The sequence below is a fragment of the Camelina sativa genome, chromosome 1, assembly GCF_000633955.1.
Source record: "Camelina sativa cultivar DH55 chromosome 1, Cs, whole genome shotgun sequence".
Classification (NCBI taxonomy): Eukaryota; Viridiplantae; Streptophyta; class Magnoliopsida; order Brassicales; family Brassicaceae; genus Camelina; species Camelina sativa.
This window is the reverse complement of record NC_025685.1, coordinates 16706804-16728168: the sequence shown is the minus strand read 5'-3', so window position 1 is coordinate 16728168 and position 21365 is coordinate 16706804. Positions and strand designations below refer to the sequence as shown.

The 21365-nt window shown below is 33.2% G+C and overlaps 4 protein-coding genes across 6 annotated transcripts; 2 read left to right on the top strand and 2 right to left on the bottom strand.

The window, feature by feature from the left end:
* On the bottom strand, positions 743 to 3989 carry LOC104792677 (peptidyl-prolyl cis-trans isomerase CYP40-like). Its single transcript, XM_010518883.2, has 9 exons — positions 3610 to 3989; positions 2680 to 3180; positions 2494 to 2581; positions 2344 to 2396; positions 1766 to 1870; positions 1564 to 1639; positions 1393 to 1430; positions 1216 to 1293; positions 743 to 989 (listed from the first exon to the last, which is right to left on the bottom strand). The coding sequence occupies exons 1-8, from the start codon at positions 3778 to 3780 to the stop codon at positions 1240 to 1242; spliced, it is 1086 nt and encodes a 361-aa protein (XP_010517185.1). The 5' UTR covers positions 3781 to 3989; the 3' UTR covers positions 743 to 989; positions 1216 to 1239.
* Positions 6293 to 9101, bottom strand: LOC104792669 (pentatricopeptide repeat-containing protein At2g15820, chloroplastic-like). The gene is made up of 2 exons (XM_010518871.2): positions 8405 to 9101; positions 6293 to 8329 (listed from the first exon to the last, which is right to left on the bottom strand). Exons 1-2 carry the CDS (start codon positions 9047 to 9049, stop codon positions 6485 to 6487), a joined length of 2490 nt encoding a protein of 829 aa, XP_010517173.1. The 5' UTR covers positions 9050 to 9101; the 3' UTR covers positions 6293 to 6484.
* Positions 14263 to 15516, top strand: LOC109127465 (putative F-box protein At5g41510). The gene is made up of 2 exons (XM_019232229.1): positions 14263 to 15315; positions 15400 to 15516. Exons 1-2 carry the CDS (start codon positions 14263 to 14265, stop codon positions 15514 to 15516), a joined length of 1170 nt encoding a protein of 389 aa, XP_019087774.1.
* Positions 17498 to 20464, top strand: LOC104792657. Of its 3 annotated transcripts, XR_769094.2 has the most exons (4): positions 17498 to 17689; positions 17806 to 17894; positions 19360 to 19438; positions 20410 to 20456. XR_769094.2 is itself a non-coding variant. In XM_019228453.1 (3 exons), the coding sequence occupies exons 2-3, from the start codon at positions 17919 to 17921 to the stop codon at positions 20444 to 20446; spliced, it is 1557 nt and encodes a 518-aa protein (XP_019083998.1). In that variant the 5' UTR covers positions 17498 to 17689; positions 17806 to 17918; the 3' UTR covers positions 20447 to 20456. The 3 variants fall into 3 exon arrangements, 2 of the variants coding, with proteins under 2 accessions (XP_019083998.1, XP_010517151.1); XM_019228453.1 differs by having other exon boundaries at positions 17806 to 19438; XM_010518849.2 differs by having other exon boundaries at positions 17806 to 20464.

Sequence of the window (21365 nt, the reverse complement as noted above, 5' to 3'; positions counted from 1 at the left end):
TTTGTAAACCCTAATTAGACAAAGGTTAATTTTCCTTTTCTTTTTTGGACAATGGAAGAAAAAAAAGTTAAATTCCCTATTTTACAATAGAAACGTTTCAGAAACGTTTTTGACTAGAATCGTTGCCGTCCCCATAAACTGTTGCCATCCCCACCGTGTGCGAAACGTCTCGGAGACGTTTCCATGCCGTTTCTTCGCCGTCCCCGTACCTGAAACGTTTCTGAGACGGAGACGTCATGGAACTGCCGTCCCCGTGCTTCGTAGGCCTTTTCACCGGCCATCCCCAACATATGTTTCATTCAAACTGGTGTTGACATCATTTGTTACATTTGTTTCAGTCAGCCTATATTGCCTGGAAACTTGAGAGCAAGCTTCCATCACTATTGCCATGTTTTCCTTCAGCTTTGCCATTCCAGAATCATATTGTCTATCTCCTGAATCCGAAACAAACGTTCCGTAACTGCATCTACTGTGTTTTTTATTAGAGCAATACATATCTTCCATCTACATCTTTATCCACCATTTGCGTCTTGCTAGACTCTTCATGAACATCAACAACATCTTTCTTGCCCCTTTAACTATTGTGCTAAAATGGATGCTCATCTAACACCAACTAAAACATTATTCACAAAATTTATTGACATGGATGCTCATTTAACCTTTCCACTAAGGCTTGTAATCAACTTTTACTTTAAGTGATGTTATTATTAACAATTTATCCCAAAAAATTGGGGGGAAAGGCAAAAGAAAAGAGTTAACCAGTAACTCAAAATTTCATTAACTGTGTAGCTGAATCTGTATTTTCGGTAAAAACAATTTCCCAGTCGATATTACTATGCATCGGTCTTTGCCATGATGCAAGGAGTAAAAATGTTTACTAAAAATAAGGGAAATAGAAACAGTTCCCAAATCTTTGAATATTTTTTGTTGTTTCTTTATATGCTCCTTTTCACTTTTTGTTAGTCTTCTTCTTTACTATCCGACCATACCTACATAGACATCAGCAGTAACACTATGTTACTAAGATACACATTCGTGTAGTTAAAATAAAGCTTTACTAAGTGCAGCATTCTGAGATTAGATGACAAACGTAATTAGACAGGCAATGGAATTCTAAAACATCATCTAGCTTCATTTTTCACGAAACCCTTTTTTTGGTTGCTTGCAAAGAAATGCGACAGTTATACGCTTAAATACTGACTAATTTAGGCTTACCCTAAATGAAGAAGCAGAGCAGCCCTATACGAACATTTTGCGGTACTGCTTTTTCTCTTCATTGTCTCTAATGGCGAGCTGCACATGTGTGGTTATTAACGTCAGCTCAATGACTTTTATGCAAGAAGTTAAGTCACTGCAAAAAAACTCTTGAGGGTTGTTTATACGAATACCAACCTTTTTCATAACTGCAGCATATTCTTTCTTGATACCAGCTGTAAATCAACTCCCACGATCATATGCGTACAAAAATGCTATAATTAGATTTCTCTTCCAGTACTCATACATCAATATTGACAAATCAAACAAGTCAAACCATAATGATAGACGCCTTAATGAATCACTCACCGTCATTAGGTTCGAATTGAAGAGCTTTCTCAAAGCTTTCAGCAGCAGCATCGACATTATTTAGAGCCATGTATGCCTAACATTACCAAAAAGAGCAGATAAGAAACAGAAACCATCTTCATCTCACGAGAAATCAATAATTTTCGTGGTTATGCCTCGGTCTAGGTTCTTGAAAACTGTAGAACATTAACTTTTTATGTACCTGGCCTTGTCGAAACAATGCTTTAACATTGTTATCTTCATCACGCATCGCAAATTCAGTATCTAACAACGCTCCCTTAGCATCTCCAAATTTGAGTTTGCAGGCCTGCACCAACAGCCAGTGACAATACAATGATATGGCATACAATTAAACATCAGCTATAAAGGGAACCCAAAGCAATTGAGTTGGACTATGGAGAAAACATTGGCAATGTAAACAGAGTTGAAACCCATATTTCATATGAGCAATGATTAAATCATTATCGTGTATGTCCCACAAACATATTCTCTAAGAATATTATCTTATAATCCTGCATATGTAAATGTCAACTTACCCAACTTTTTCTCAAGAAATAATTAAACAGCACAAACCAACAAAAATGACAGGTCTACAGTGTAGCACACTTCACTTTTAGTTTACATTACCTTTTCCAACTACCTATCATTCTATTGACAGTGAAGCTTATCCGCAAGAAGTAAGCAGATTCAACAATATCAATGTCAAAAACAAGGCAGTATACAACATCAGATAGTAACAAGAAATTTAGCTTATCAAAAAGGTAAGAAATATGAACTTACAGCACTATTAGTGAAGATCTGCGACTTTGTCTTGCGCAAGGCAGTACTCGTCTCTGCAAGACAACAGGTAGAGAAGTAGGCACAGTATCAATATTCCCTGAGAAATACAGTAAATGGAAAAATATGTAGAAAGAAAAAGTGATGAACAACCTTCATCAATGCCCTCTTTCTCCCAGCAGATATCCAGATAGCGTAAAGCCTTACGGTACTTTCTTAGAGCCATCTTATAGTCTTGTTTCTGCGAGTAAAGTGAGGACAATATCAGATCACAGATTCAAAGAAACAAAAAATCTTGAACATAGAAAACATAATAGTTCGGACCGTTGGGAAGAGCACCTTAAAATGTTCATTTCCACGAGCCTTGACAAAATCAACAGTCTCCATCCACCAGGACAGCTCAGCTGGGCTTTCATTTAGATCAATAGGCCAGTCAGGGTACACATCACCGTCCTTGAAAAAGTCACAAATCCCATCATCTGCGCCCTCAGGGATTTCTCCACAGTCATGAACCACAACATCCTGAGAAGGACAAGACTGTTCCTCTATGGTAACATGCTCAATTGACCGAACAACTCCCATTCCTTTAGTAACCCTTCCAAACACAACATGTTTCCCATCTAAATGAGAAGTCCGAGTGGTTGTGATGAAAAACTGAGAGCCATTAGTGTTGGGACCAGAGTTAGCCATAGAAAGCATCCCTTTCCTCTCATGTTTCAGTTCAAAGTTCTCATCTTCAAACTTCAACCCATAGATAGATTCACCACCAGTACCATCATTTGCTGATATGTCCCCACCTTGAATCATAAACCCCTTGATAACACGATGAAATCTATTCCCCTGAAAGTGAATATACCAAATACCATTAGTCATAAGAGTTCAGGACCATTCTATAGTACAATTGCATCCTCAAAGTTTTGATCTTTACTTCAGACAATGCCAATAACAGTAACCTAATTGCAATACTAAAGAACTTACGGAGAGATTCAAGCAAAGACTCATTAAAAACCCAAATCATAAGCATCCAGAAACGTCTCTATAGTACAAATTCATCCTAAAGTTTTGATCTTTCATTCACAAACTACCAACTAATCTCAATTATAACAAAGTATTGATCTTTCATAACCCCAAAGAAGAATGACTCATCAAAACCTCAAACCCTAAATCACAAAAACAATAAATACCCATTTCTAACATTTCATAAACCCAAAGCAAAACAGATACATAAGAGAGCATATATACACATAGAGAGAAAGAGAGAGAGAGAACCTTGTAATGGAGAGGGACACCAGTGTTTGGACCAATACCCTTTTCTCCGGTACAAAGCAATCGAAAATTCTCAGCGGTTTTGGGGACAACGTCATCGTAAAGCTCGATAACAATCCTTCCTTCAAGCTCACCTCCAATGCTAATGTCCATGAAACACTTTGACCGACCCATTTCTTGTTCTTGCTTTCTTGAAACCGAAACAGAGACTCGACAAAGAGAGAAAGAATCGGAGGAAGAGACAAAGAACGTTGTGTATTCTCTCTTCTTCTCTCAGTGTGGCTTCCGTCTCTAAAAAGACTGTAGATGCAGACTTGTCTCAACTCTTTATTAACTCTCAACGCAGAAATCAAAACGACACACAGAACGAGAAGGAAACCCTATGACCCACTTGCTTCCTTCAACTAATTTTGTCTCTATTTATTTATTTTTTATATCCGTTTTATATATTTATTACTTGCTGCCAAAATATATGAATTAATAACGTAAAAAAAATATGAATTAATAACGTAAAAAATATATACATTTATTACTTGCTGCCAAAAAAACAAAATATTAATAATTAATTTTGATACTTGTCACTTCAGGTACATTCCATATACTATAACAGTGGATAGTTGGTGATTATCCCACTATGGCCACTACACAATAAATATTTCATTTTTATTATTGATATTTTTAATTATTTAAGTTATTTATATTATTTTTATTGTTTTTATGAGATATTTTAGTTATGTATATATTTATTTAAACACCTAAGATTAACATTTAATTAATATCTTTAATAATTTTGTAACACCTGTTAACAATTGTTAAATTATAACTTCAAATTCACCAACAATTCAAATATAAGGTCTTTTCAAAAATACCCATTTTCCTATGTCACTTTTTAAAAATACAAATCCATGTCTGCACAAAAGCCGTTCACTAAATCTTGTTCATAATTGTAAAATGTAATATATATTTACATATGTTTACATGTGACTTATATTGGGTGGTGCAAGGTAAAAATATATATTTACATATGTTTACATGTGACATTAGTCAGTTAGATTGTGACATGTATCAATTTCTTTTAATTTATTTAGCATGAATATTAATTAATTAATAATGAGTTTAAATAATATTAGTTATTGAATATTAAAGGGAATGTTCTCAATCAAACATTTTAAGTAATTTGTGTAAAAATAATAAATCTTATGTTATTTAATTATGAATTATAAAATGTTTAATGATATCTAATATTATTGAACTAGTGATTTGAAAATCATTTAAAAATAATAAATCATATGTTATGTCTAGCTAACTAATATTTTGCATGATTTTATCTCAAACTATTACTTGATATAGGTTACTTTATTTTTGTTTTAACCAAGGATTAATTTTAGATTAAGTTATTGTTCGACATTAGTGTTTTACTTTCATTTTTGTAAGATATTATGGTTCTATAGAGTTAATGATTTCATAGGTTTTGTGCTACTTATAGATTTACGAAAAATGAAGATGAAGATTACAAATATGTTATAGAGGAGATAAAAAAACATGAAGTGGAGTTTGTTTGAAATTGAATGCACAAAATTTTGGATATTTTTGTAAAGTTAGGCTGCTTGAGAAAATATGAATTTAAACAGTATCGATTTGAATCATCACCACACTACCAACATCTGGGTAGTCCTCTCGATACATGCCGGAGAGACAAGATCCGCCATTGTTCTGTCAGGAGAAACAAATCAAGAGTGAGGCAGTGAGACAGTGAGGCAGTGAGATCTTAGGGTTTAGAAAACATATGAGAGATTTGCTTTTGCAAGATTACACTAAAAAATTAAACACATAAAATTATTAGTCAAATTTATAAACAATAAAAATCATATTGTGGGTTTACAAGTTCAAATCATTAAATTGTATTCTCATCATTGTGACAGGAACAATGAAAAATGAATGTTTTCCATATGTTATCAGACTTGGAAGATCAAAGAAATTTGAACTTAAAAAGACACAGCTTTTTTTCCATATCATCAGATAATGTGGAGATATATAGAAGAAAAACAAAAGCATAATCAAAATTAGGCTAATTAGCTTACCAAAACTTAATGTCAATGCGCAGAAAAAAAAACTTAATGTCAATGCAGTGGGATCCTCACTATCTTTGACATGTTTGTAAATGGTTGCAACACCTTAATAAGCCTAGGATGTTTATCATTTCAGGATGGAAACTTATTTCCAAAACATCATGTTTGTCATTTCTTGTGCACAATGCAATACAATTTTGCACATCCAAGCAACCCGATACCAAGAGAAGGAGAAATCAAGTTTAAGATCAGGGAAACCACGTATTGTATCACCATCATATCCATCTTTGTGAATCTTATGAGTTTTCCATGAATAATTCTATAAAATTTCCATCATCTAAAATTTTTGCTATGCTTGAGACACGATTTACTATGGGAAATTATGAAACTGAGAGCACAGAAAGAAAGGTGAAGAGAGCACGAAAACATTTTTGCTAATTCTTATTTTATTATTCGGTAACATAATCTTTTAGTGTAAGAAATTATTTTCCAAATTAAGTCACCTCGTTCATTAGCACCAAAATTAATGATTGAATGAAATAATCAAAATAATTAATAATGATATTTAAATCAATATTATCTATAAAGTATTATCTTCTTTATAGAAATTTTGATTATACATCGGCCAAATATTATCTTCTTTATAGAAATTTTGGTTATATAAGACACATTGCAGGGAAGAGTTTATGATGGACGTGGTTTGACTGAATCTACCTTACTAACTTCCTACATTCAACGATAATAATATCAAACCCCATTTAGTTTTGAGTTTTTATCTGATATGTGCTTCTAATGAATGGAAACAATCGTCACTCTGATAAAGAGCTTGATTCAATGTTGATGCTTTGTTCTTCTGCTTCCCCAACATTGCCCATTGATTCAGAAGCAGGTTTCAAATGATCTTTCAAGTCCTCCAATATGTGAGGCTCTATTAGTTTCCAGAACAAAGCTGAGTTTGTTCCTTGTAGTCCGATCCAGAAGACTTTTCCTTTCTTCTTAACCCGACACTCCATAGATTTGCCTCTCAGAGCCTTTACTACCTTCTCAACACCTTCTAGACTTCCCTTCAATCTCAAGATAATGTCACCTTGCGATGTTCTAAAGCCGCTGTACATGTACCAGTAAGCAAGTGAGTGTGGTGAGAGCCACCGGTGAATCAGTTTTGGAATCTCTGGCTGACCCTTTGGCCAGAAATGATCAGCGTAAAACCCAAAGAATGAATGGGAAATGGAGTAGAACTCGAACGGTATAATATCCTCCTGAAAATCGCTCAAAGGATGCAACCACTCGCGGAACTGGTCATGTATGTGTTGTTTCAGAACCAGATGAGCCTGAGAATTCTCTCTGAATTCAAATTTGATCATGTGGCTCTTCTTCTCTTTGTCTGATTCGATTTGCAAGCCACCTAACAGCAAACCTACCAATACCTCACGTTGCTCTTTGCTTAGCTTCATGCTCAACCGTCTCTTCACCTCTTTTTTCTTCAAGCTCAGGATGTAATCAAGCTTTTCCATGAGCGGTGGTTTGATTTCGTATTTCTTCAATCTCATCAGATCATAAACTCTCTCTGCCCGCACTTGTTTACCAGAATCTAGGTATCCCTTTAAAAGGGTGTTGCATGATCTAGCATTCACATTGATAGTCCCGTTGTTCTTCATTTCATCAAAGACATCCCCTGCTTTCTCAAGGTTACCGATCTTAACCAGTGAATCCAAGTATAAGTTATATACGGTCTGGCTAGGTTGACACTTCCCCAAGCACTCAGCAAAAGCCATCTCCAACTTTTCATTTAAACCTAAATCGAAGTACATTAAGGCTATCTCGATGTATGACGGTAAAAGCGGCTTCTTCCCGCTTTCTACAAACTCTTTCAAGAGCGATTCTGCATATTCCACTTGCTGGAACTTACATAGAACCTCAATGATTTTGTGGTATCCAGTAACAGTTGCACCACCTAGATGCTTCTCCATCTCCCTAAATATCTCCACAGCTTTTGCAAAATCGCCAACTTTTGCATAAGCTTCCATTTTGTACACAAACGCTTGAGAAGGTATACCACAATCAAGATTAAGCAATTCAAGCCATGTCCTCTCAACTTCTTCCACACCTCCCTCTTTCGCATATGCTCTCAGTAACGAGACCACAACTTCTTTACTTTCCTGAAACCCCGCCTTCTTCATCTCTTCTCTTAGAGAGTTAATCCTATCTTTGTCAACTTTGTCTTGACAACTATGCAGCCAGATTAATCCACTATAGATATCCTTCTGAACCTCAAGCCCAGTTGTCACAACATTGTGGAAGATAAACTCAGCTTGCTTAAGGTGATCATTCAAAGACCCTCCTCCTTGTTTGCTCAATAGAGCTCTAAACAAAGAATTATGAAGACTAAGACGCGGTTGGTACCCTCCTAGCTGAATCATTCTGTTGTAAACGCTACACGCTTCTTCAAGACAGCCTTCTACTGAGCTACTTAGATATGCAACTACAAGAATATGAAATGTAGACTCTCTTGGAACACGCCCTTGATTCAAAATATCGTCGAACACTTCTCGGCATTTCGTAAATTTTCGTTCTTTCCCTAAGAAATCAGCTAACTTGGTGGCTAACCCAAAATCAAACCTGTACCAATTCTGCTGTGTCATCCATCTATACACCTAAAAGATGAAAACTTTAAAACACAAATCAACCAAAATCCATTGATAATCTTCTAAAGTGTGATGATTTGTTACCCTGAATCCAGTTTCGTTCTCACGAATACGCATACAATGAACAGCGATGTAAGTAGCATCTTCTTGACGAACCCATTTCTTCTGAGCATTCAAGAGCCTCACAAGCGTTACGGCTTTATGCGATGGAACCTCTTTACACAGCCAAGCAAGCTTAGACCGTCGCCACTCCTCCGGCAACTCTTCTAATTCTCTCACTTCAAACTCCGTTTCCACTCTACGAGTCGCAACGTTCCTAATGTCGTTCCTGGCAGACTCCACATCACCGAAATCGTTGGCTTCATTGCTTCTTTCTTCCGATTCTGTAATGCCTGTAAGGTGTTCGACGAAAGTCCCGGTTCGTTGAGCTGTGGAATTAGCCGTGGAAAGTGGTGGAGTCCGCGGAGAAGACTTGGAGAAGAAATGGGTTTTGTCCCTGTGAATTGTATGAGAGGAGGAGAGGCGGCGGAGGGAGCGGCGTGAGTAGCTGCTGCGGTGGTGGATAAGGGAGAAGGAAAGGGAACGGAAGAGAGTTGAGCTGGAATTGATGAATTTGGGGTTAGAGGAGAGAGATGAAACGTTGAAGGGTGAGACGGCGATCGCGGAGGAGGAGGAGGAAGAGGCGATGGAGAGTGATGAAGAGAAGTCGCAAGCTCCGGTGACAATCATTGTTGCGTCGCTCACGGCCGTTGGATTCAGTTTGGTTTTGGCTTTAATTTACTTTTTTTTTTCTCATTAGGAAGCATTTTAGAAAAAAAAAAAAAAAAATTAAAATTATACTAAATAAATTATTTGAATATAATAGAATAATTTGAATATATAAATAATAAATACTAAACATAAATTGTTACTAAAAACACAACCATTAAAATAAAAATTTATAAAAGATATATTATATAGAATATATGCAACCTTGCAAAACATATTGTTTAAAATATTATAAATATAAGATCTTTTTATAAAGAATTATGCTAAAGAACTACAATTCAAAAAATCTTTATGACAAAATGATTCTAACTGAGAATATTGAACTAATGATTGTCATGAGTAAATGTAATTTTCTATTAAATAATTATAATTAAAATTTAATTAATAATGAGTGAAACTGTATCAATGAAAAATTAAAATTAAAATTAAAATACACAACTCTTAAAAACAAAATAAAACAAAAAAGTACTATGAAAAGTCACAACTGTTGTTCGCATTTATTCAGATTGTTATTATTATTTTTAAATATTAAAATATTTTTTAACGAAAAATTACGATAAATATATGCAACTGTAAATTCTATATTAAGTTGTATTAAATTTCTCTATCGCTATAATCTTTTCTAAAATTTTAGTTAGATTATAGAATAATGTTGAATATTATATATTAATTAATATTCCATTATTTAGATTCAACATAAAATAGAAAATTTGTTTCAACGAACTTGTTAGTTACTGATGAAGACACAAATATAACAAGAGTTCAAAAAATATGACTATTTAAATAGACACACCTATTACAACGAAAACTTGTAATGAAAAAATAGAAATAAAATATAGTGAAAAGACACAACTCTACAGTGAACAGATGCAACCGTTTGAATTACTAAAAAAACAAGTAAAAACAATTTTATTACGAAAATATACTACGAAAAATTGCAATTGTTGTGTGTGCACTTGATTATACCTACAAACTCATGTAAACTGCTTTTAAATAGAAGACATCTTTATTACCTTATTCAAAAGTCAAATCCAAAAGCTCACTATATAAACCATCTAACTCTTGGAAAAACAATTCTAGGTATTTTCATTAAATTTTTATATTTAAAATTAACTAAAAGTTTTAAATTATATTCATCATTCCAAAATCTTTTGTTAAATCAAGAATTGGAGGAATTTCTTTACTTTTAAAAGAAAAAAATGCTAGAGAATAATTTAGAAAGCTGTAAAAGTAGTTGAGATTGAAATTTTATATTATTCTGTGTCATGACAAAAAATTGAAAACAATTCAACCAGACAAATAAATATAGATTTCAAAAATACGAATATTCGAAAAACACAACTCTACAATGAACAGTTGCAACTTTACAAAAAACTGTTACAATGAACAATCGCAACTTTTTGTTCGCATTTATACAGATTGTTATTCTTATTTTTAAATATTAAAATTTTTTTTTTAACGAAAAGTTACGATAAATAGATGCAACTGTAAATTCTATATTAAGTTGTATTAAATTTCTCTATTGTTATAATTATTTCAAAAATTTTAGTTAGATTATAGAATAACATTGAATATTAGATATTAATATTCAATTATTTATATTCAACATAAAATAGAAAATTTGTTTCAACTATCTTGTTAGTTAGTGATGAAGAGACAAATATAAAGAGAGTTCAAAAGGAATGACAATTTAAATAGACACACCTATTAGAATGAAAAAATATAAATAAAATATAGTGAAAAGACACAACTCTACAATGAACAAATATAATCGTTTGAATTATTAAAAAAACAAATAAAAGCAATTTTTTGACGAAATGTACTACGACGAATCACAACTGTTGTGTCTGCACTTGATTATACATACAAACTCATATAAACTGCTTTTAAATAGAAGACATCTTTATTACCTTATTCAAAAGTCAAATCTAAAAGTTCACTATATAATCCATCTTACTCTTGGAAAAAAAAAACTCTAGGTATTTTCATTAATTTTTTATATTTAAAATTAACTAAAGTTGTTAATTTGTTTTGAAACAATATACTACAACTAATAAAAATGCTATTACTGAATTATATATAACAATTCTGAAAAGCTATTGTATAATAATATATTATAGCATTGAAGTCATGCTGCACCAGTTTATTTCAAAGAAAAAGAAATTGCTATTGTAGAAGAAGCTACCGTAACAAAAATCTACGTGTTATATAATAACAAAAAAATAGCTTCGAAATATTGCTATAGTATCTTTACTAATCATAGCATACACAAACAACGCTATCGTACGTATGGGTGACACCTACCACGGCTGCCGATGTCACAGTATTGCGATTTCGCTGTGAAATACCTACCATAGCAGTTTTTCTGCGCTAACAATGTACATGTCTATTGTAGTGACGAATCCTTGTGTTTACATACAGAACTAAGCAGCCGAGAGTATAACCTCGGATCAACAATAACACAATCAACACTCATGTACCTCACTAGCTTAGTAGCACAATCTACCTCACCGAGTTAATTAGGTCCAAAATTAAGTTTGGTTACTAAGTTAATGTAAATTTTTTTTGTGTTCTTGTATCTTAGATACTTTTTATTTGAAGTGAGGCTTAATTATAGGGCGATTACACTAGTGATATGGCAGGAGCAGAACATTGAGTGTTGTGTAAGCTTTTGAAATGCTTGCAATGTGGTTGGTGTTGTCGGGTTTCTTTAAGGGAATATTGCACCCACACCCACTTTCTCAAACTCTAATAACACTCACTCCCACTTTTTACTACTACTATACTTTACCCCTATGAAATTAGCCCCTTCAAACTCACTTCACTCAATTTTTATTCCCTCACCAAACCAAACACATCTCAACTCTTTCTCTCTCTTCTTTTTCTCTCTCTTCTTACGACATATATTTATATATATATATATATATATTTTTTTTCTTCTACTTTATTTTTTGGTTTCTGTCTCTCCTTTTTATTATTTTCATTGTTGTAACACTTTAGTTAATTATTATCAAAAAATTATCTGTTCATTTTTATACAATATCTTGTAATTATTTTTTTTCTACATTTTAAGATGTATATTGCTATATATTTTTTAAATTAGTATATTATACACTTTCTACTTTTAGTTGAACATTTGTTCACTAATAAGTGGATGACCAGTTACAGTAAGTTATGTTTAATGTAACTGGTCATCCACTTATTATTGAGCAAATGTTCAACTTTTAAGTTGAATTGTAACATTTTTAGTTGAATTTTTTTTAATGAAATAAGTTTTGTCCATTACAATATATAGAAATACTTTAACAAAACCACTTAATGAATTTTACTCTTGTTTGCATCAAAACACAATTTACTATAATTGGTCATCACTTATTAGTGAACAAATGTTCAACTAAAAATTTCATATCTAGGTCTACTTTTATGGTTTGGGTACAATGACACATCGAATCCATATGACCATGATCATGTGGATACTATTATAATTTGTGGATACAAGTTACACATGTGTATAGTACCTTCAAATCCATATGGAGTTAATGCATTAATGTTCACTTTTAATATACATGGTTAGGATTTCACATTTTGTGTCTAGTATTTAGTGTGTTAGGCTTAAAGATTTAGGTGTAGTATTCTACTGATATTCACATGATCATAGATATATGGATTTGATGTTGTCTTGTCGTTATATCTTAAACCCTAAATCTAAGCTCTAAACCCTAACCCCTAACTCCTAAACCCAAAACATTGACACATAATCCACATAAGTCCTAAAACATAAGTCTTTAATTATAAAATCCTAAACACTAAAACCTAAACCATGAATTTTTCCAAAAATCCAAAACCTAAAACCCTAATTCCTACCACATGAACCCTAAACCCTAAACCCTAAATCATCACATGGTGATGTGTTACTACTTACTAGTATCCATGAATTGTATGATAAATCTGAAACCCTACACTTTAAACCCTAAATCATCACATGGTGATGTGTTACTAGTATCCACAAACTTTTTAATTAATTAGGTTTTTATATGTTTTAAAAATATTAAAGCATAAGTAAGTATCCACAGTTTACGATCCATTTATCGTCAATCAAATGTTCAGCTAAAAATGGATAGCATACAATTTCTTCATCTAAAATATAGTAAAGTGCATCTTAAAATGTAGAAAAATGTAATCATAGTCTTTTGTGTAAAAAAATATGCAAAATTTATTAATAATAACTAAATAAATGATAATAAAGATAAAAGAAAGAAAGGGACAAGTTAGGGCAAACTTGTCTTGGTTTTATGCAAACTCAGCCAAAACACTCCTAAAAGTACACCACATTCAAGAAGTGGGTGTGGATGCAAGGGAGTTTGAGAAAAGTGGGTCTACCTGCAATTCTCCCTTTCTTTTATACTTACTTTTTTTTTCTTTTATACTTTCTACTGTGTTTTTCAACAATAATGTTTTTATTTTTGTTTTTTGTGTTGCGATGAAAGGATTGAACTCATGTATGACAAAAAGAAATCAGAAGTTGTGTTTTGTTACCAGTAATTTCATGTATGTGGTGAAGGTCTTTGCTACTTTAAAAAACCTGTTTGCACATTTTCTTTTGTTTAAGATTACATCTGTTTATCGTTTTCCACAATCGAGACCAGTTTAACTTAAGAGTCACTTGGAGTTCACTGTTACTTTTTCTGCATGAGTTGCGTGGACGAAAAGGTACGTGTCATCTCCTCTCTTTTCACCTTAAAATCTGCTATTTTTTTATAATTTCACGAAGATTTTGAAATCTCCTTGCTTACTAAGCATTTCCTCTCTGCTTATAGTCCTCCATTACATTCCCCTGTTCCAGATTCTATCATTACAAATAGCAGTGCTTATTGTTCAACTGGAATAGAGGACAAGGTTCCTCCATCTGTCAAGCTTGTTCTCTTGTCCTCTGATTCTACTGAATGCAGCAATGGAGCAAAGCCTTTTGGTTCAAGAAAGGTAACAGACTCTGTCATTGCTAGTATCTCAACTCAAAATTTGGCGATTTACTTGAACCGACTCTAATTTCACTAGATTCTGAAGCCCACCATGGGCCAACTTTACTAAGGGTTAATTTATGTATCTTCTTAAATTGAAGTGTCGTGTCCTACCTTAGCCGCAAGAAATCAGAGGAAACAAATATTTCATAGATGATGATCCTCAATCTTCCAAGGGATTTGATAGATGAAATTTTTTCTAGGGTTCCCATGGAATCTATAAAAGCAGTGCGTTTAACTTGCAAAAGTTGGAACAGTTTATCCAAAAGCGAGAGCTTTGCCAAGATGCACATTAGTAAATTAACAAGAGAAGGGGAGACTATGATGATCGTGATGAAGCCTCACAATATTTATTTAAAGAGCGGCGTGGTTGACGTTGATCCATGTATAGAGCTCAAAGGTAAACTTAGTTTCCTTAACAATCAAGTCAGTATATCCCGAATTCACCACTATGAGGGTTTGTTGTTATGCTTATTGAAAGACGTTACTAGGATTGTGGTTTGGAATCCGTATTGGGGCCAGACAAGGTGGATCAAACTCAGATATTCTCACCTTCCAAAAGTATATTTCAATTATACTCTCGGATACGAGGGTAAGGAATCTTGTCGTAGCCTTAAATTGTTGAGATTTGTAGATTTTTTTCACATTACCCCGGAAGAGCAACTTTTTTGGTATGAAATATACAATTTTGATTCTGGATTATGGACAACTCTTGAAGTCGCTCCACACTGGAAAATATATTGTTCAGACCGTAGCGTCTCTCTTAAGGGAAACAGTTATTGGAGTGCAGAAGAAAGAAGCTCAGAAAGTTGCATGGATCATATAATCTGTTTTGATTTTACAAGAGAGAAATTTGGGCCGCTTTTGCCTCTGCCATCTTGCGTTAGGGATCGTAAATATGTATATGTGAATTTATCTTGTGTTAAAGAAGAGAAGATTGCAGCTTTATTTCAGCACAGCTATGATTATGAGTTTGAAATATGGATTACAGCTAAGATCCAGACCGAAATGGTGTCCTGGAGCATGTTCTTGAGAATTGATACGAAGCTTAGGATATATTTTCCAGACTGTTTCTTCATTGACGAGGTGAATAAAGTCTTCATGTGTGTTGGTAGAGCCTATGGCTATGACTCTGAGTCTGAAGAAGGTCCCGCAACATTTATTAAGATCATTGGAGAGGCTGGATACTTAACAACTTTGGATCTCGGAGTACCTGCATACAAAAGGAGAGGAACGAGATGATTAGGCACAAAATTAAGTCACAGGTAACTGTTTTGTGTTCTTGTATCTTAGATACTTTTTCTTGGAAGTGAGGCTAATGGTGATTACACTTGTTATCTGCAAGAGCAGAACAATGAGAGGGGTCGAGCCATATGGGACTTCTTGCGTTGTGAAGCCTATCTTACTTGATAAAGAACGGTGCTGTTTTGTTTCTTTTTACTTTCTGCTGTGTTTTGGTATACAATAATATGTTTTTTTTTGGGTTGTGAAGGACTGAACTTGTGTCAGTTGTGTGTGACAAAACAGAAGTTGTGTTTTGTTACCAGTAATTTTCATGTATGTGATTGTGAACTTGTGTACGCATGACTTAGGCATAAAAAGTTTCATCTATTCATCGTTTTTCACAATGGAGACCAATTGAAATACTGAGACGCTATCTGAGGCTTCATACACAAGTGGATGGTCTGTTTTAACTGCAAATTAAATGTAGTCATTTGAATATACATGTGACTGCAAGTCAGCAATTATATATTCAGGAGGCTATATATTCAAAATGGTTTTCTTACTGGTTTCTCCATCTGCCAAGTCTTCTTGATTATGTTTATATGATAAGTGAAGAGAGCGAAGAAGAAGAAAGAGCTCGGTGGTGGCTCTTATGTAGTAGGACAGAAGTTAGAAGTACCACGAAGGAAGATGGACGGCTCAGTATAATCATATAATCATAAGATTATTATGATTGAGAGAAGTGAGAGAGAAGAAGAAGTTTGTTAATATAATGAAAGGTTTTTAGGTTATTGAACTTTAGAAATGAGAAAACAGAGGACAAAAGCTGTTTAACTTAACCGACTCAAACACACCTTTTAACAAGAGTAAACCACATCAAAACCTTCTCACTTGATTCCTCTTCTACATAATATTTGAAGTTTGTCACGTTATAGAGACTTGCCAGATTCAATGAGACGTTTGGAACAGGGGAAATCCAGAAGGATGTAAAAAAATACTTTAAAGACATCAGACTGTCTTTTGCATTTTTTTGAAATTCTGTTGGAATTATAATGATTATTACCCTCAAGGGTTGGCAAGAGCAGCCGAGCAGAACATTGAGAGGGGTTGTGTTTTGAAAATACATGGAGATGCTCTTGGAACCATATGCATATCTTTCATGATAGATAAACGAATTATATACAGTACATGATGTGTACTTACGAGTCGTTTGAAAGAGATTTTGATTTTTATCTTACGAGGAGGATGAAGAGGCGACAGAGAGTGATGAAGAGAAGTCGCAAGCTCCGGTGACACTCATTGTTGCATCGCTCACGGCCGTTGGATTTAGTTTGTTTTTTTTGCTTTAATTTACTTTTATTTTTGATTTTTGTAAGGTCTTATTTTAGTCGTATTTCTGACAATTGCCCAATATTATAGACAAATTAATGTTTTCGAACTAAAAAATTATATCTCTTATTCAAAAATTATTAATTAAAAATATACTATAAATAACTTAATAAACTAAAAAATTCATTTATAAAAAAATACCAACTATATGATTTAATAAAAACATAAATTAAAACTTTAATTCATAAATAATCATAAAATAATAATATTATTATATATAGGATTAATTTATCTTCAGATTAGGTTCACTAGATTTTATATGGGAATGTTTGTGTTTAAGAATGATTCTTTTTAGTTTGTCGCTATGTTGTAATCCGAATAAGCTGTTTATTCTCACTATAAATGATGTTTATACTTGTACTTGGGGATTCTTAGAAGCGACCTCATTCGGATTTCAGATTTCAGATATCAAATACCTAAAATATTTGGTGTATGGAGCTGTCTTTATATCGGCTTACTATATGTAAAAAGGTTTCACGTATTAGCCTTCTCTAACACGCAACTAATTAATCAAAACCAGCCCCGGCTTAAAAGTACGGCGAGAGGGACGGTGGCCGGGGGACCACAATATTTAGGGGACCAATTTTTTTAGGGGTTCAGTGTTCAAAAAAAAAATTATATTTAAGGGTCCATTTGATTTATTTTGGACTTTTGGTTTGTACCGCAAGCCCATCCATAGTCCATAAAAGATCTATAATTGATTAAAATTCATCTCTATTCTTTTAACCAAAGAGGTCCATTCATTTAACCTAGTTTTTTCACAAAAGGCAAAAGATGTGTTTCCCTTCTTAAGACATGTTTCTCCCTTTTGAAACAAACGATACAACCACTTTTGGTAACTCATCTGCCATCATGAGTCGTGACGATCAGATTCTGATCGCTTCCCAAAAGTCCAAAACCAATTAATCCTCTTTTTTTTAACCAGATTTTACTCAGCAATTCCTAGTTCAATTCCATTTTGAAATTAGAGGTAAATTTTAACCAATTAATTGTTTGGTTATGTTTGTATAACTTGTGTTGTATTAGATCCAAATTATTAATGTTGTCAAAAAATTTCTAACTTTCTTCTATGTTCTATGTGACTAGGTGAGTGACTTTTCTAGCTCGTATTGGAGATTTGGTGTAGGCTTTCAAGTCTTTTTTTTATCCGTTCAGCTGTTCTACACAAATTTCAGGTGCCATTGTTTCTTCCTTTTAACATGGTATCTGGATGTGAAAAAAGAAAAATAAAAAAGAAAGATGAAGAATTTGTGAAAACACAGAGAGGAGCTTTGGATAAGTTTGTTCAAAGAAGAAACACTACTAGTGTGAATCCTAGTGTGGATCCTAGTGATCACTTAAATGATAGTGATAGATTAGATGATATAGTGAATGAACCTCATGATGATGTGTCAAATCCCTCTAATATTGGTAATTTGAATATTGATGAGCAATTAATTCCACCTTTTGATATCTATGATCCTAGAAACTGGAATAATCTTGATAATAAAACAAGAGATTTGTTGATTGAAAAAGGACCAAAAAGAGAGTTGGATCTTGAGTATCCTATTGATGAAAATACTAAAAGGCATTTTGCATATAAGCATTATTTTAGAAAGTTGTGTAATGGAGAGATTGATGATAGAAGATGGTTAGTTTACTCAAAGCATGTTGATAAGGTGTATTGTTTTTGTTGTAAGTTGTTTACATCTCATGGTAACTCAAGTTTATTAGCAAATGAAGGATTAAGAGACTGGAAACATATTAATGATAGACTAAAAAATCATGAGAAAAGTGAGGAGCATATGTCTAACATGAGGACTTGGAATGAGTTAAAAGTTAGATTTCAAAATAATCTAACAATTGATAAAGAATTCCAAAAAGAGATTGCAAAAGAAAAAATTCGTTGGAGGCAAGTTTTATGTAGAATAATTGCTGTTGTTAAATGTCTTTCTAAAAGAAATTTAGCGTTTAAAGGATCTAATGAGAAACTCTACCAAGATAGTAATGGTAATTTTTTAGGAATGATTGAGATGATTGCAGAATTTGATTTAATTATGCAAGATCACATTAGACGCATCCAAACTCAAGATATATATCACCATTACCTTGGTCATAACATTCAAAACGAGCTGATTTCCCTCCTTGCTTTTAAGGTTAGATTTTCGATCACAAGTGTTATTAAAGAGGCTAAATATTTTTCTGTAATTCTTGACTGTACCCCATATGTGAGTCATCAAGAGCAAATGAGTATAATAATAAGATGTGTGAATATGTCAAGTGAAAAGATAAAAATAGAAGAGTATTTCTTAGAGTTTTTGAAAGTAGATGATACATCAGGATTAGGCCTCTTTAATGAATTACAAAATGTTTTGAAGTCTCTTGATCTTGATATTGGGAATGTGAGAGGACAAGGCTATGATAATGGTTATAATATGAAAGGAAAACACCAAGGAGTTCAAAAAAGATTGCTTGAAATTAATTCAAAAGCATTGTTTATGCCATGTGCTTGCCATAGTTTGAATCTTGTTGTTAGTGACATGGCACATTCTTGCTTGAAAGCTATATCTTTTTTTGGAATTGTGCAACGCATATACACAATATTTTCAAGCTCTACCAAAAGGTGGAACGTTTTCCTTAAGCATATTTCATGTTTTACAGTGAAAAATCTGTCTAATACTAAATGGGAGAGTCGAATTAAGAGTATTAAAGCTATAAGGTATCAAGCTCCTCAACTAAGGTCAGCATTGATAGAATTGCATAGTTTGTGTGATGATGCTATATCAAAGAGTGAAACCGAAAGTTTGGTAGATGCGCTTGAGAATTATGAGTTTTTGCTTGGTATGGTTATTTGGCATGAAATTTTATATGCTATTAACATGGTAAGTAAGAGCTTACAAGCTAAATCTATGCGTTTTGATACAGCTTTGAAGCAAGTGGAAGGTGTGATATCTTTTTTTGAGAATTATAGAAAAGATGGATTTACATCTAGTATGGATATAGCTAAAAATCTTGCTCATGATATGGATGTTGATGCTATATTTCCAACTAAGCGTAGGAGGTTTAAAAAAAACAGTTTGATGAAAATGATCATGATGAAGTTATACAAACACCTGCGGATGCTTTCAAAGTCGATTATTTTTTTATTGTTGTGGATATGGCAATTGCTTCCTTGAAGGACAGATTTGAGCAGATGAAAAACTTTGAAACTGTTTTTGGATTCATATTTAACTCGGTTAGATTAAAGTCACTTGATGCTATTCAATTAAGAGAAAGTTGTGCTAAATTTCATAACACATTTTCCCATGGAAAATGTGTATTTAGATGAACTTTTCTCTGAATTAAGAGTATTGCAGGCAACTTTATCTAATGAACCAATGACACCTTGTGAAGTTCTTGAATTTGTAAAAGAAGTGGGTTGTTATCCAAATGTTGCTATTGCTTACCGAATCTTATTAACCACTCATGTGACAGTTGCATCAGCTGAAAGAAGTTTTTCCAAGTTGAAATTGCTGAAAAATTATTTGAGGTCATCAATGTCTCAGGAAAGGTTGAATGGTTTAGCAATTTTGTGCATTGAAAAAGAAGTTTTAGAGAGTATGGATTTTGAAACAATTATTGATGATTTTGCATCAACAAAAGCTAGAAGAAGACGGTTTGTTTGATTATTACTCTTTGAAATATTTGATACCTTTTTTGTTGTTGTTTCAGCTCTACCAAGCTTTTGATGCAGTTTAGAAATCTCTAGATGAATGGACGCATGCTCTACACGTAGGAGAGAAGAACTATTTTTTTTCTTTTCTTTTATCGGTAAATTTGCAACTTATCTGATTTCAGATTGATGATTTCATGAATTCTTTTCATTTTATTTGAATTTTTTTTTTCTGATATAAGATGTATAAGGGGGTCCATATTTTGTATTTTGCCCAGGGTTATCGAAAATTTTAAGACGGGGCTGATCAAAACATACATATGATGTGAGTGATTTGGTACTTACGCGCTTGCTTGCTTAGTTGCATGATTTTTCTAATCAACTGACACTTTAATTCAAACTATACCTCTTAATGTCAATGTGTAAACTACTTCTTTTAGCTAAAAGTTATATCCAAAACAAAAGATATCGATTTTCACATATTCATAAATATATAGAGATAGAAGTTACCAATTCAAACATTATTTCTGACTGTTGGTAATATCAATTGTTAAAATATATTTTTCTGAATTCGTTAATGTTCCTTTGTAGGCTACTTTTATTAATTCTAGCTTTTTTCTCACGTATATATCTAACTAAGTTTTGGTAGATGAAGGCAAGGTTCGGTCGCCACGACTCTACCTTCGCGAACAAGGAAAAAGACATCAACAATATATAACAATCACGGTGGTGATTCGTGAAACGCTGTTAGCCATTGAAAAGAGTCACCGCAATAAATTCATCTCTGCAGGGACAAAAGTCATCTCTTCAACTAAACCTAAAGAGTCGCTACAATAAATTCAAAGTCCCCACGATAGAGATAAGAACGTTAATATTATTATCAAAGGTAAATTGATTGTATTGATTGAGACAATTACAATATATATACAGACTTAACCTTAGGGTTTAGGATTAACGAATTACATATATATCCTTTCTATACTAACTCCTTATACACCCCCTCAAGATGGAGGCA

What these genes read in the sequence shown, in the direction of transcription:
- LOC104792677 (XM_010518883.2), bottom strand. Translation starts at nt 3,780, where the DNA reads ATGGGTCGGTCAAAGTGTTTCATGGACATTAGCATTGGAGGTGAGCTT. An exon ending in GAAAGAGGGCATTGATGAAG is followed by an intron (nt 2,397 to 2,493) that starts GTTGTTCATCAC and finishes GTTGTCTTGCAG; the next exon opens with AGACGAGTACTGCCTTGCGC. An exon ending in CATTGTTTCGACAAGGCCAG is followed by an intron (nt 1,640 to 1,765) that starts GTACATAAAAAG and finishes TGGTAATGTTAG; the next exon opens with GCATACATGGCTCTAAATAA.
- LOC104792669 (XM_010518871.2), bottom strand. Translation starts at nt 9,049, where the DNA reads ATGATTGTCACCGGAGCTTGCGACTTCTCTTCATCACTCTCCATCGCC. An exon ending in AGAACGAAACTGGATTCAGG is followed by an intron (nt 8,330 to 8,404) that starts GTAACAAATCAT and finishes TTCATCTTTTAG; the next exon opens with GTGTATAGATGGATGACACA.
- LOC109127465 (XM_019232229.1), top strand. Translation starts at nt 14,263, where the DNA reads ATGATCCTCAATCTTCCAAGGGATTTGATAGATGAAATTTTTTCTAGG. An exon ending in TAACAACTTTGGATCTCGGA is followed by an intron (nt 15,316 to 15,399) that starts GTACCTGCATAC and finishes CTTGTATCTTAG; the next exon opens with ATACTTTTTCTTGGAAGTGA.
- LOC104792657 (XM_010518849.2), top strand. Translation starts at nt 17,919, where the DNA reads ATGGTATCTGGATGTGAAAAAAGAAAAATAAAAAAGAAAGATGAAGAA.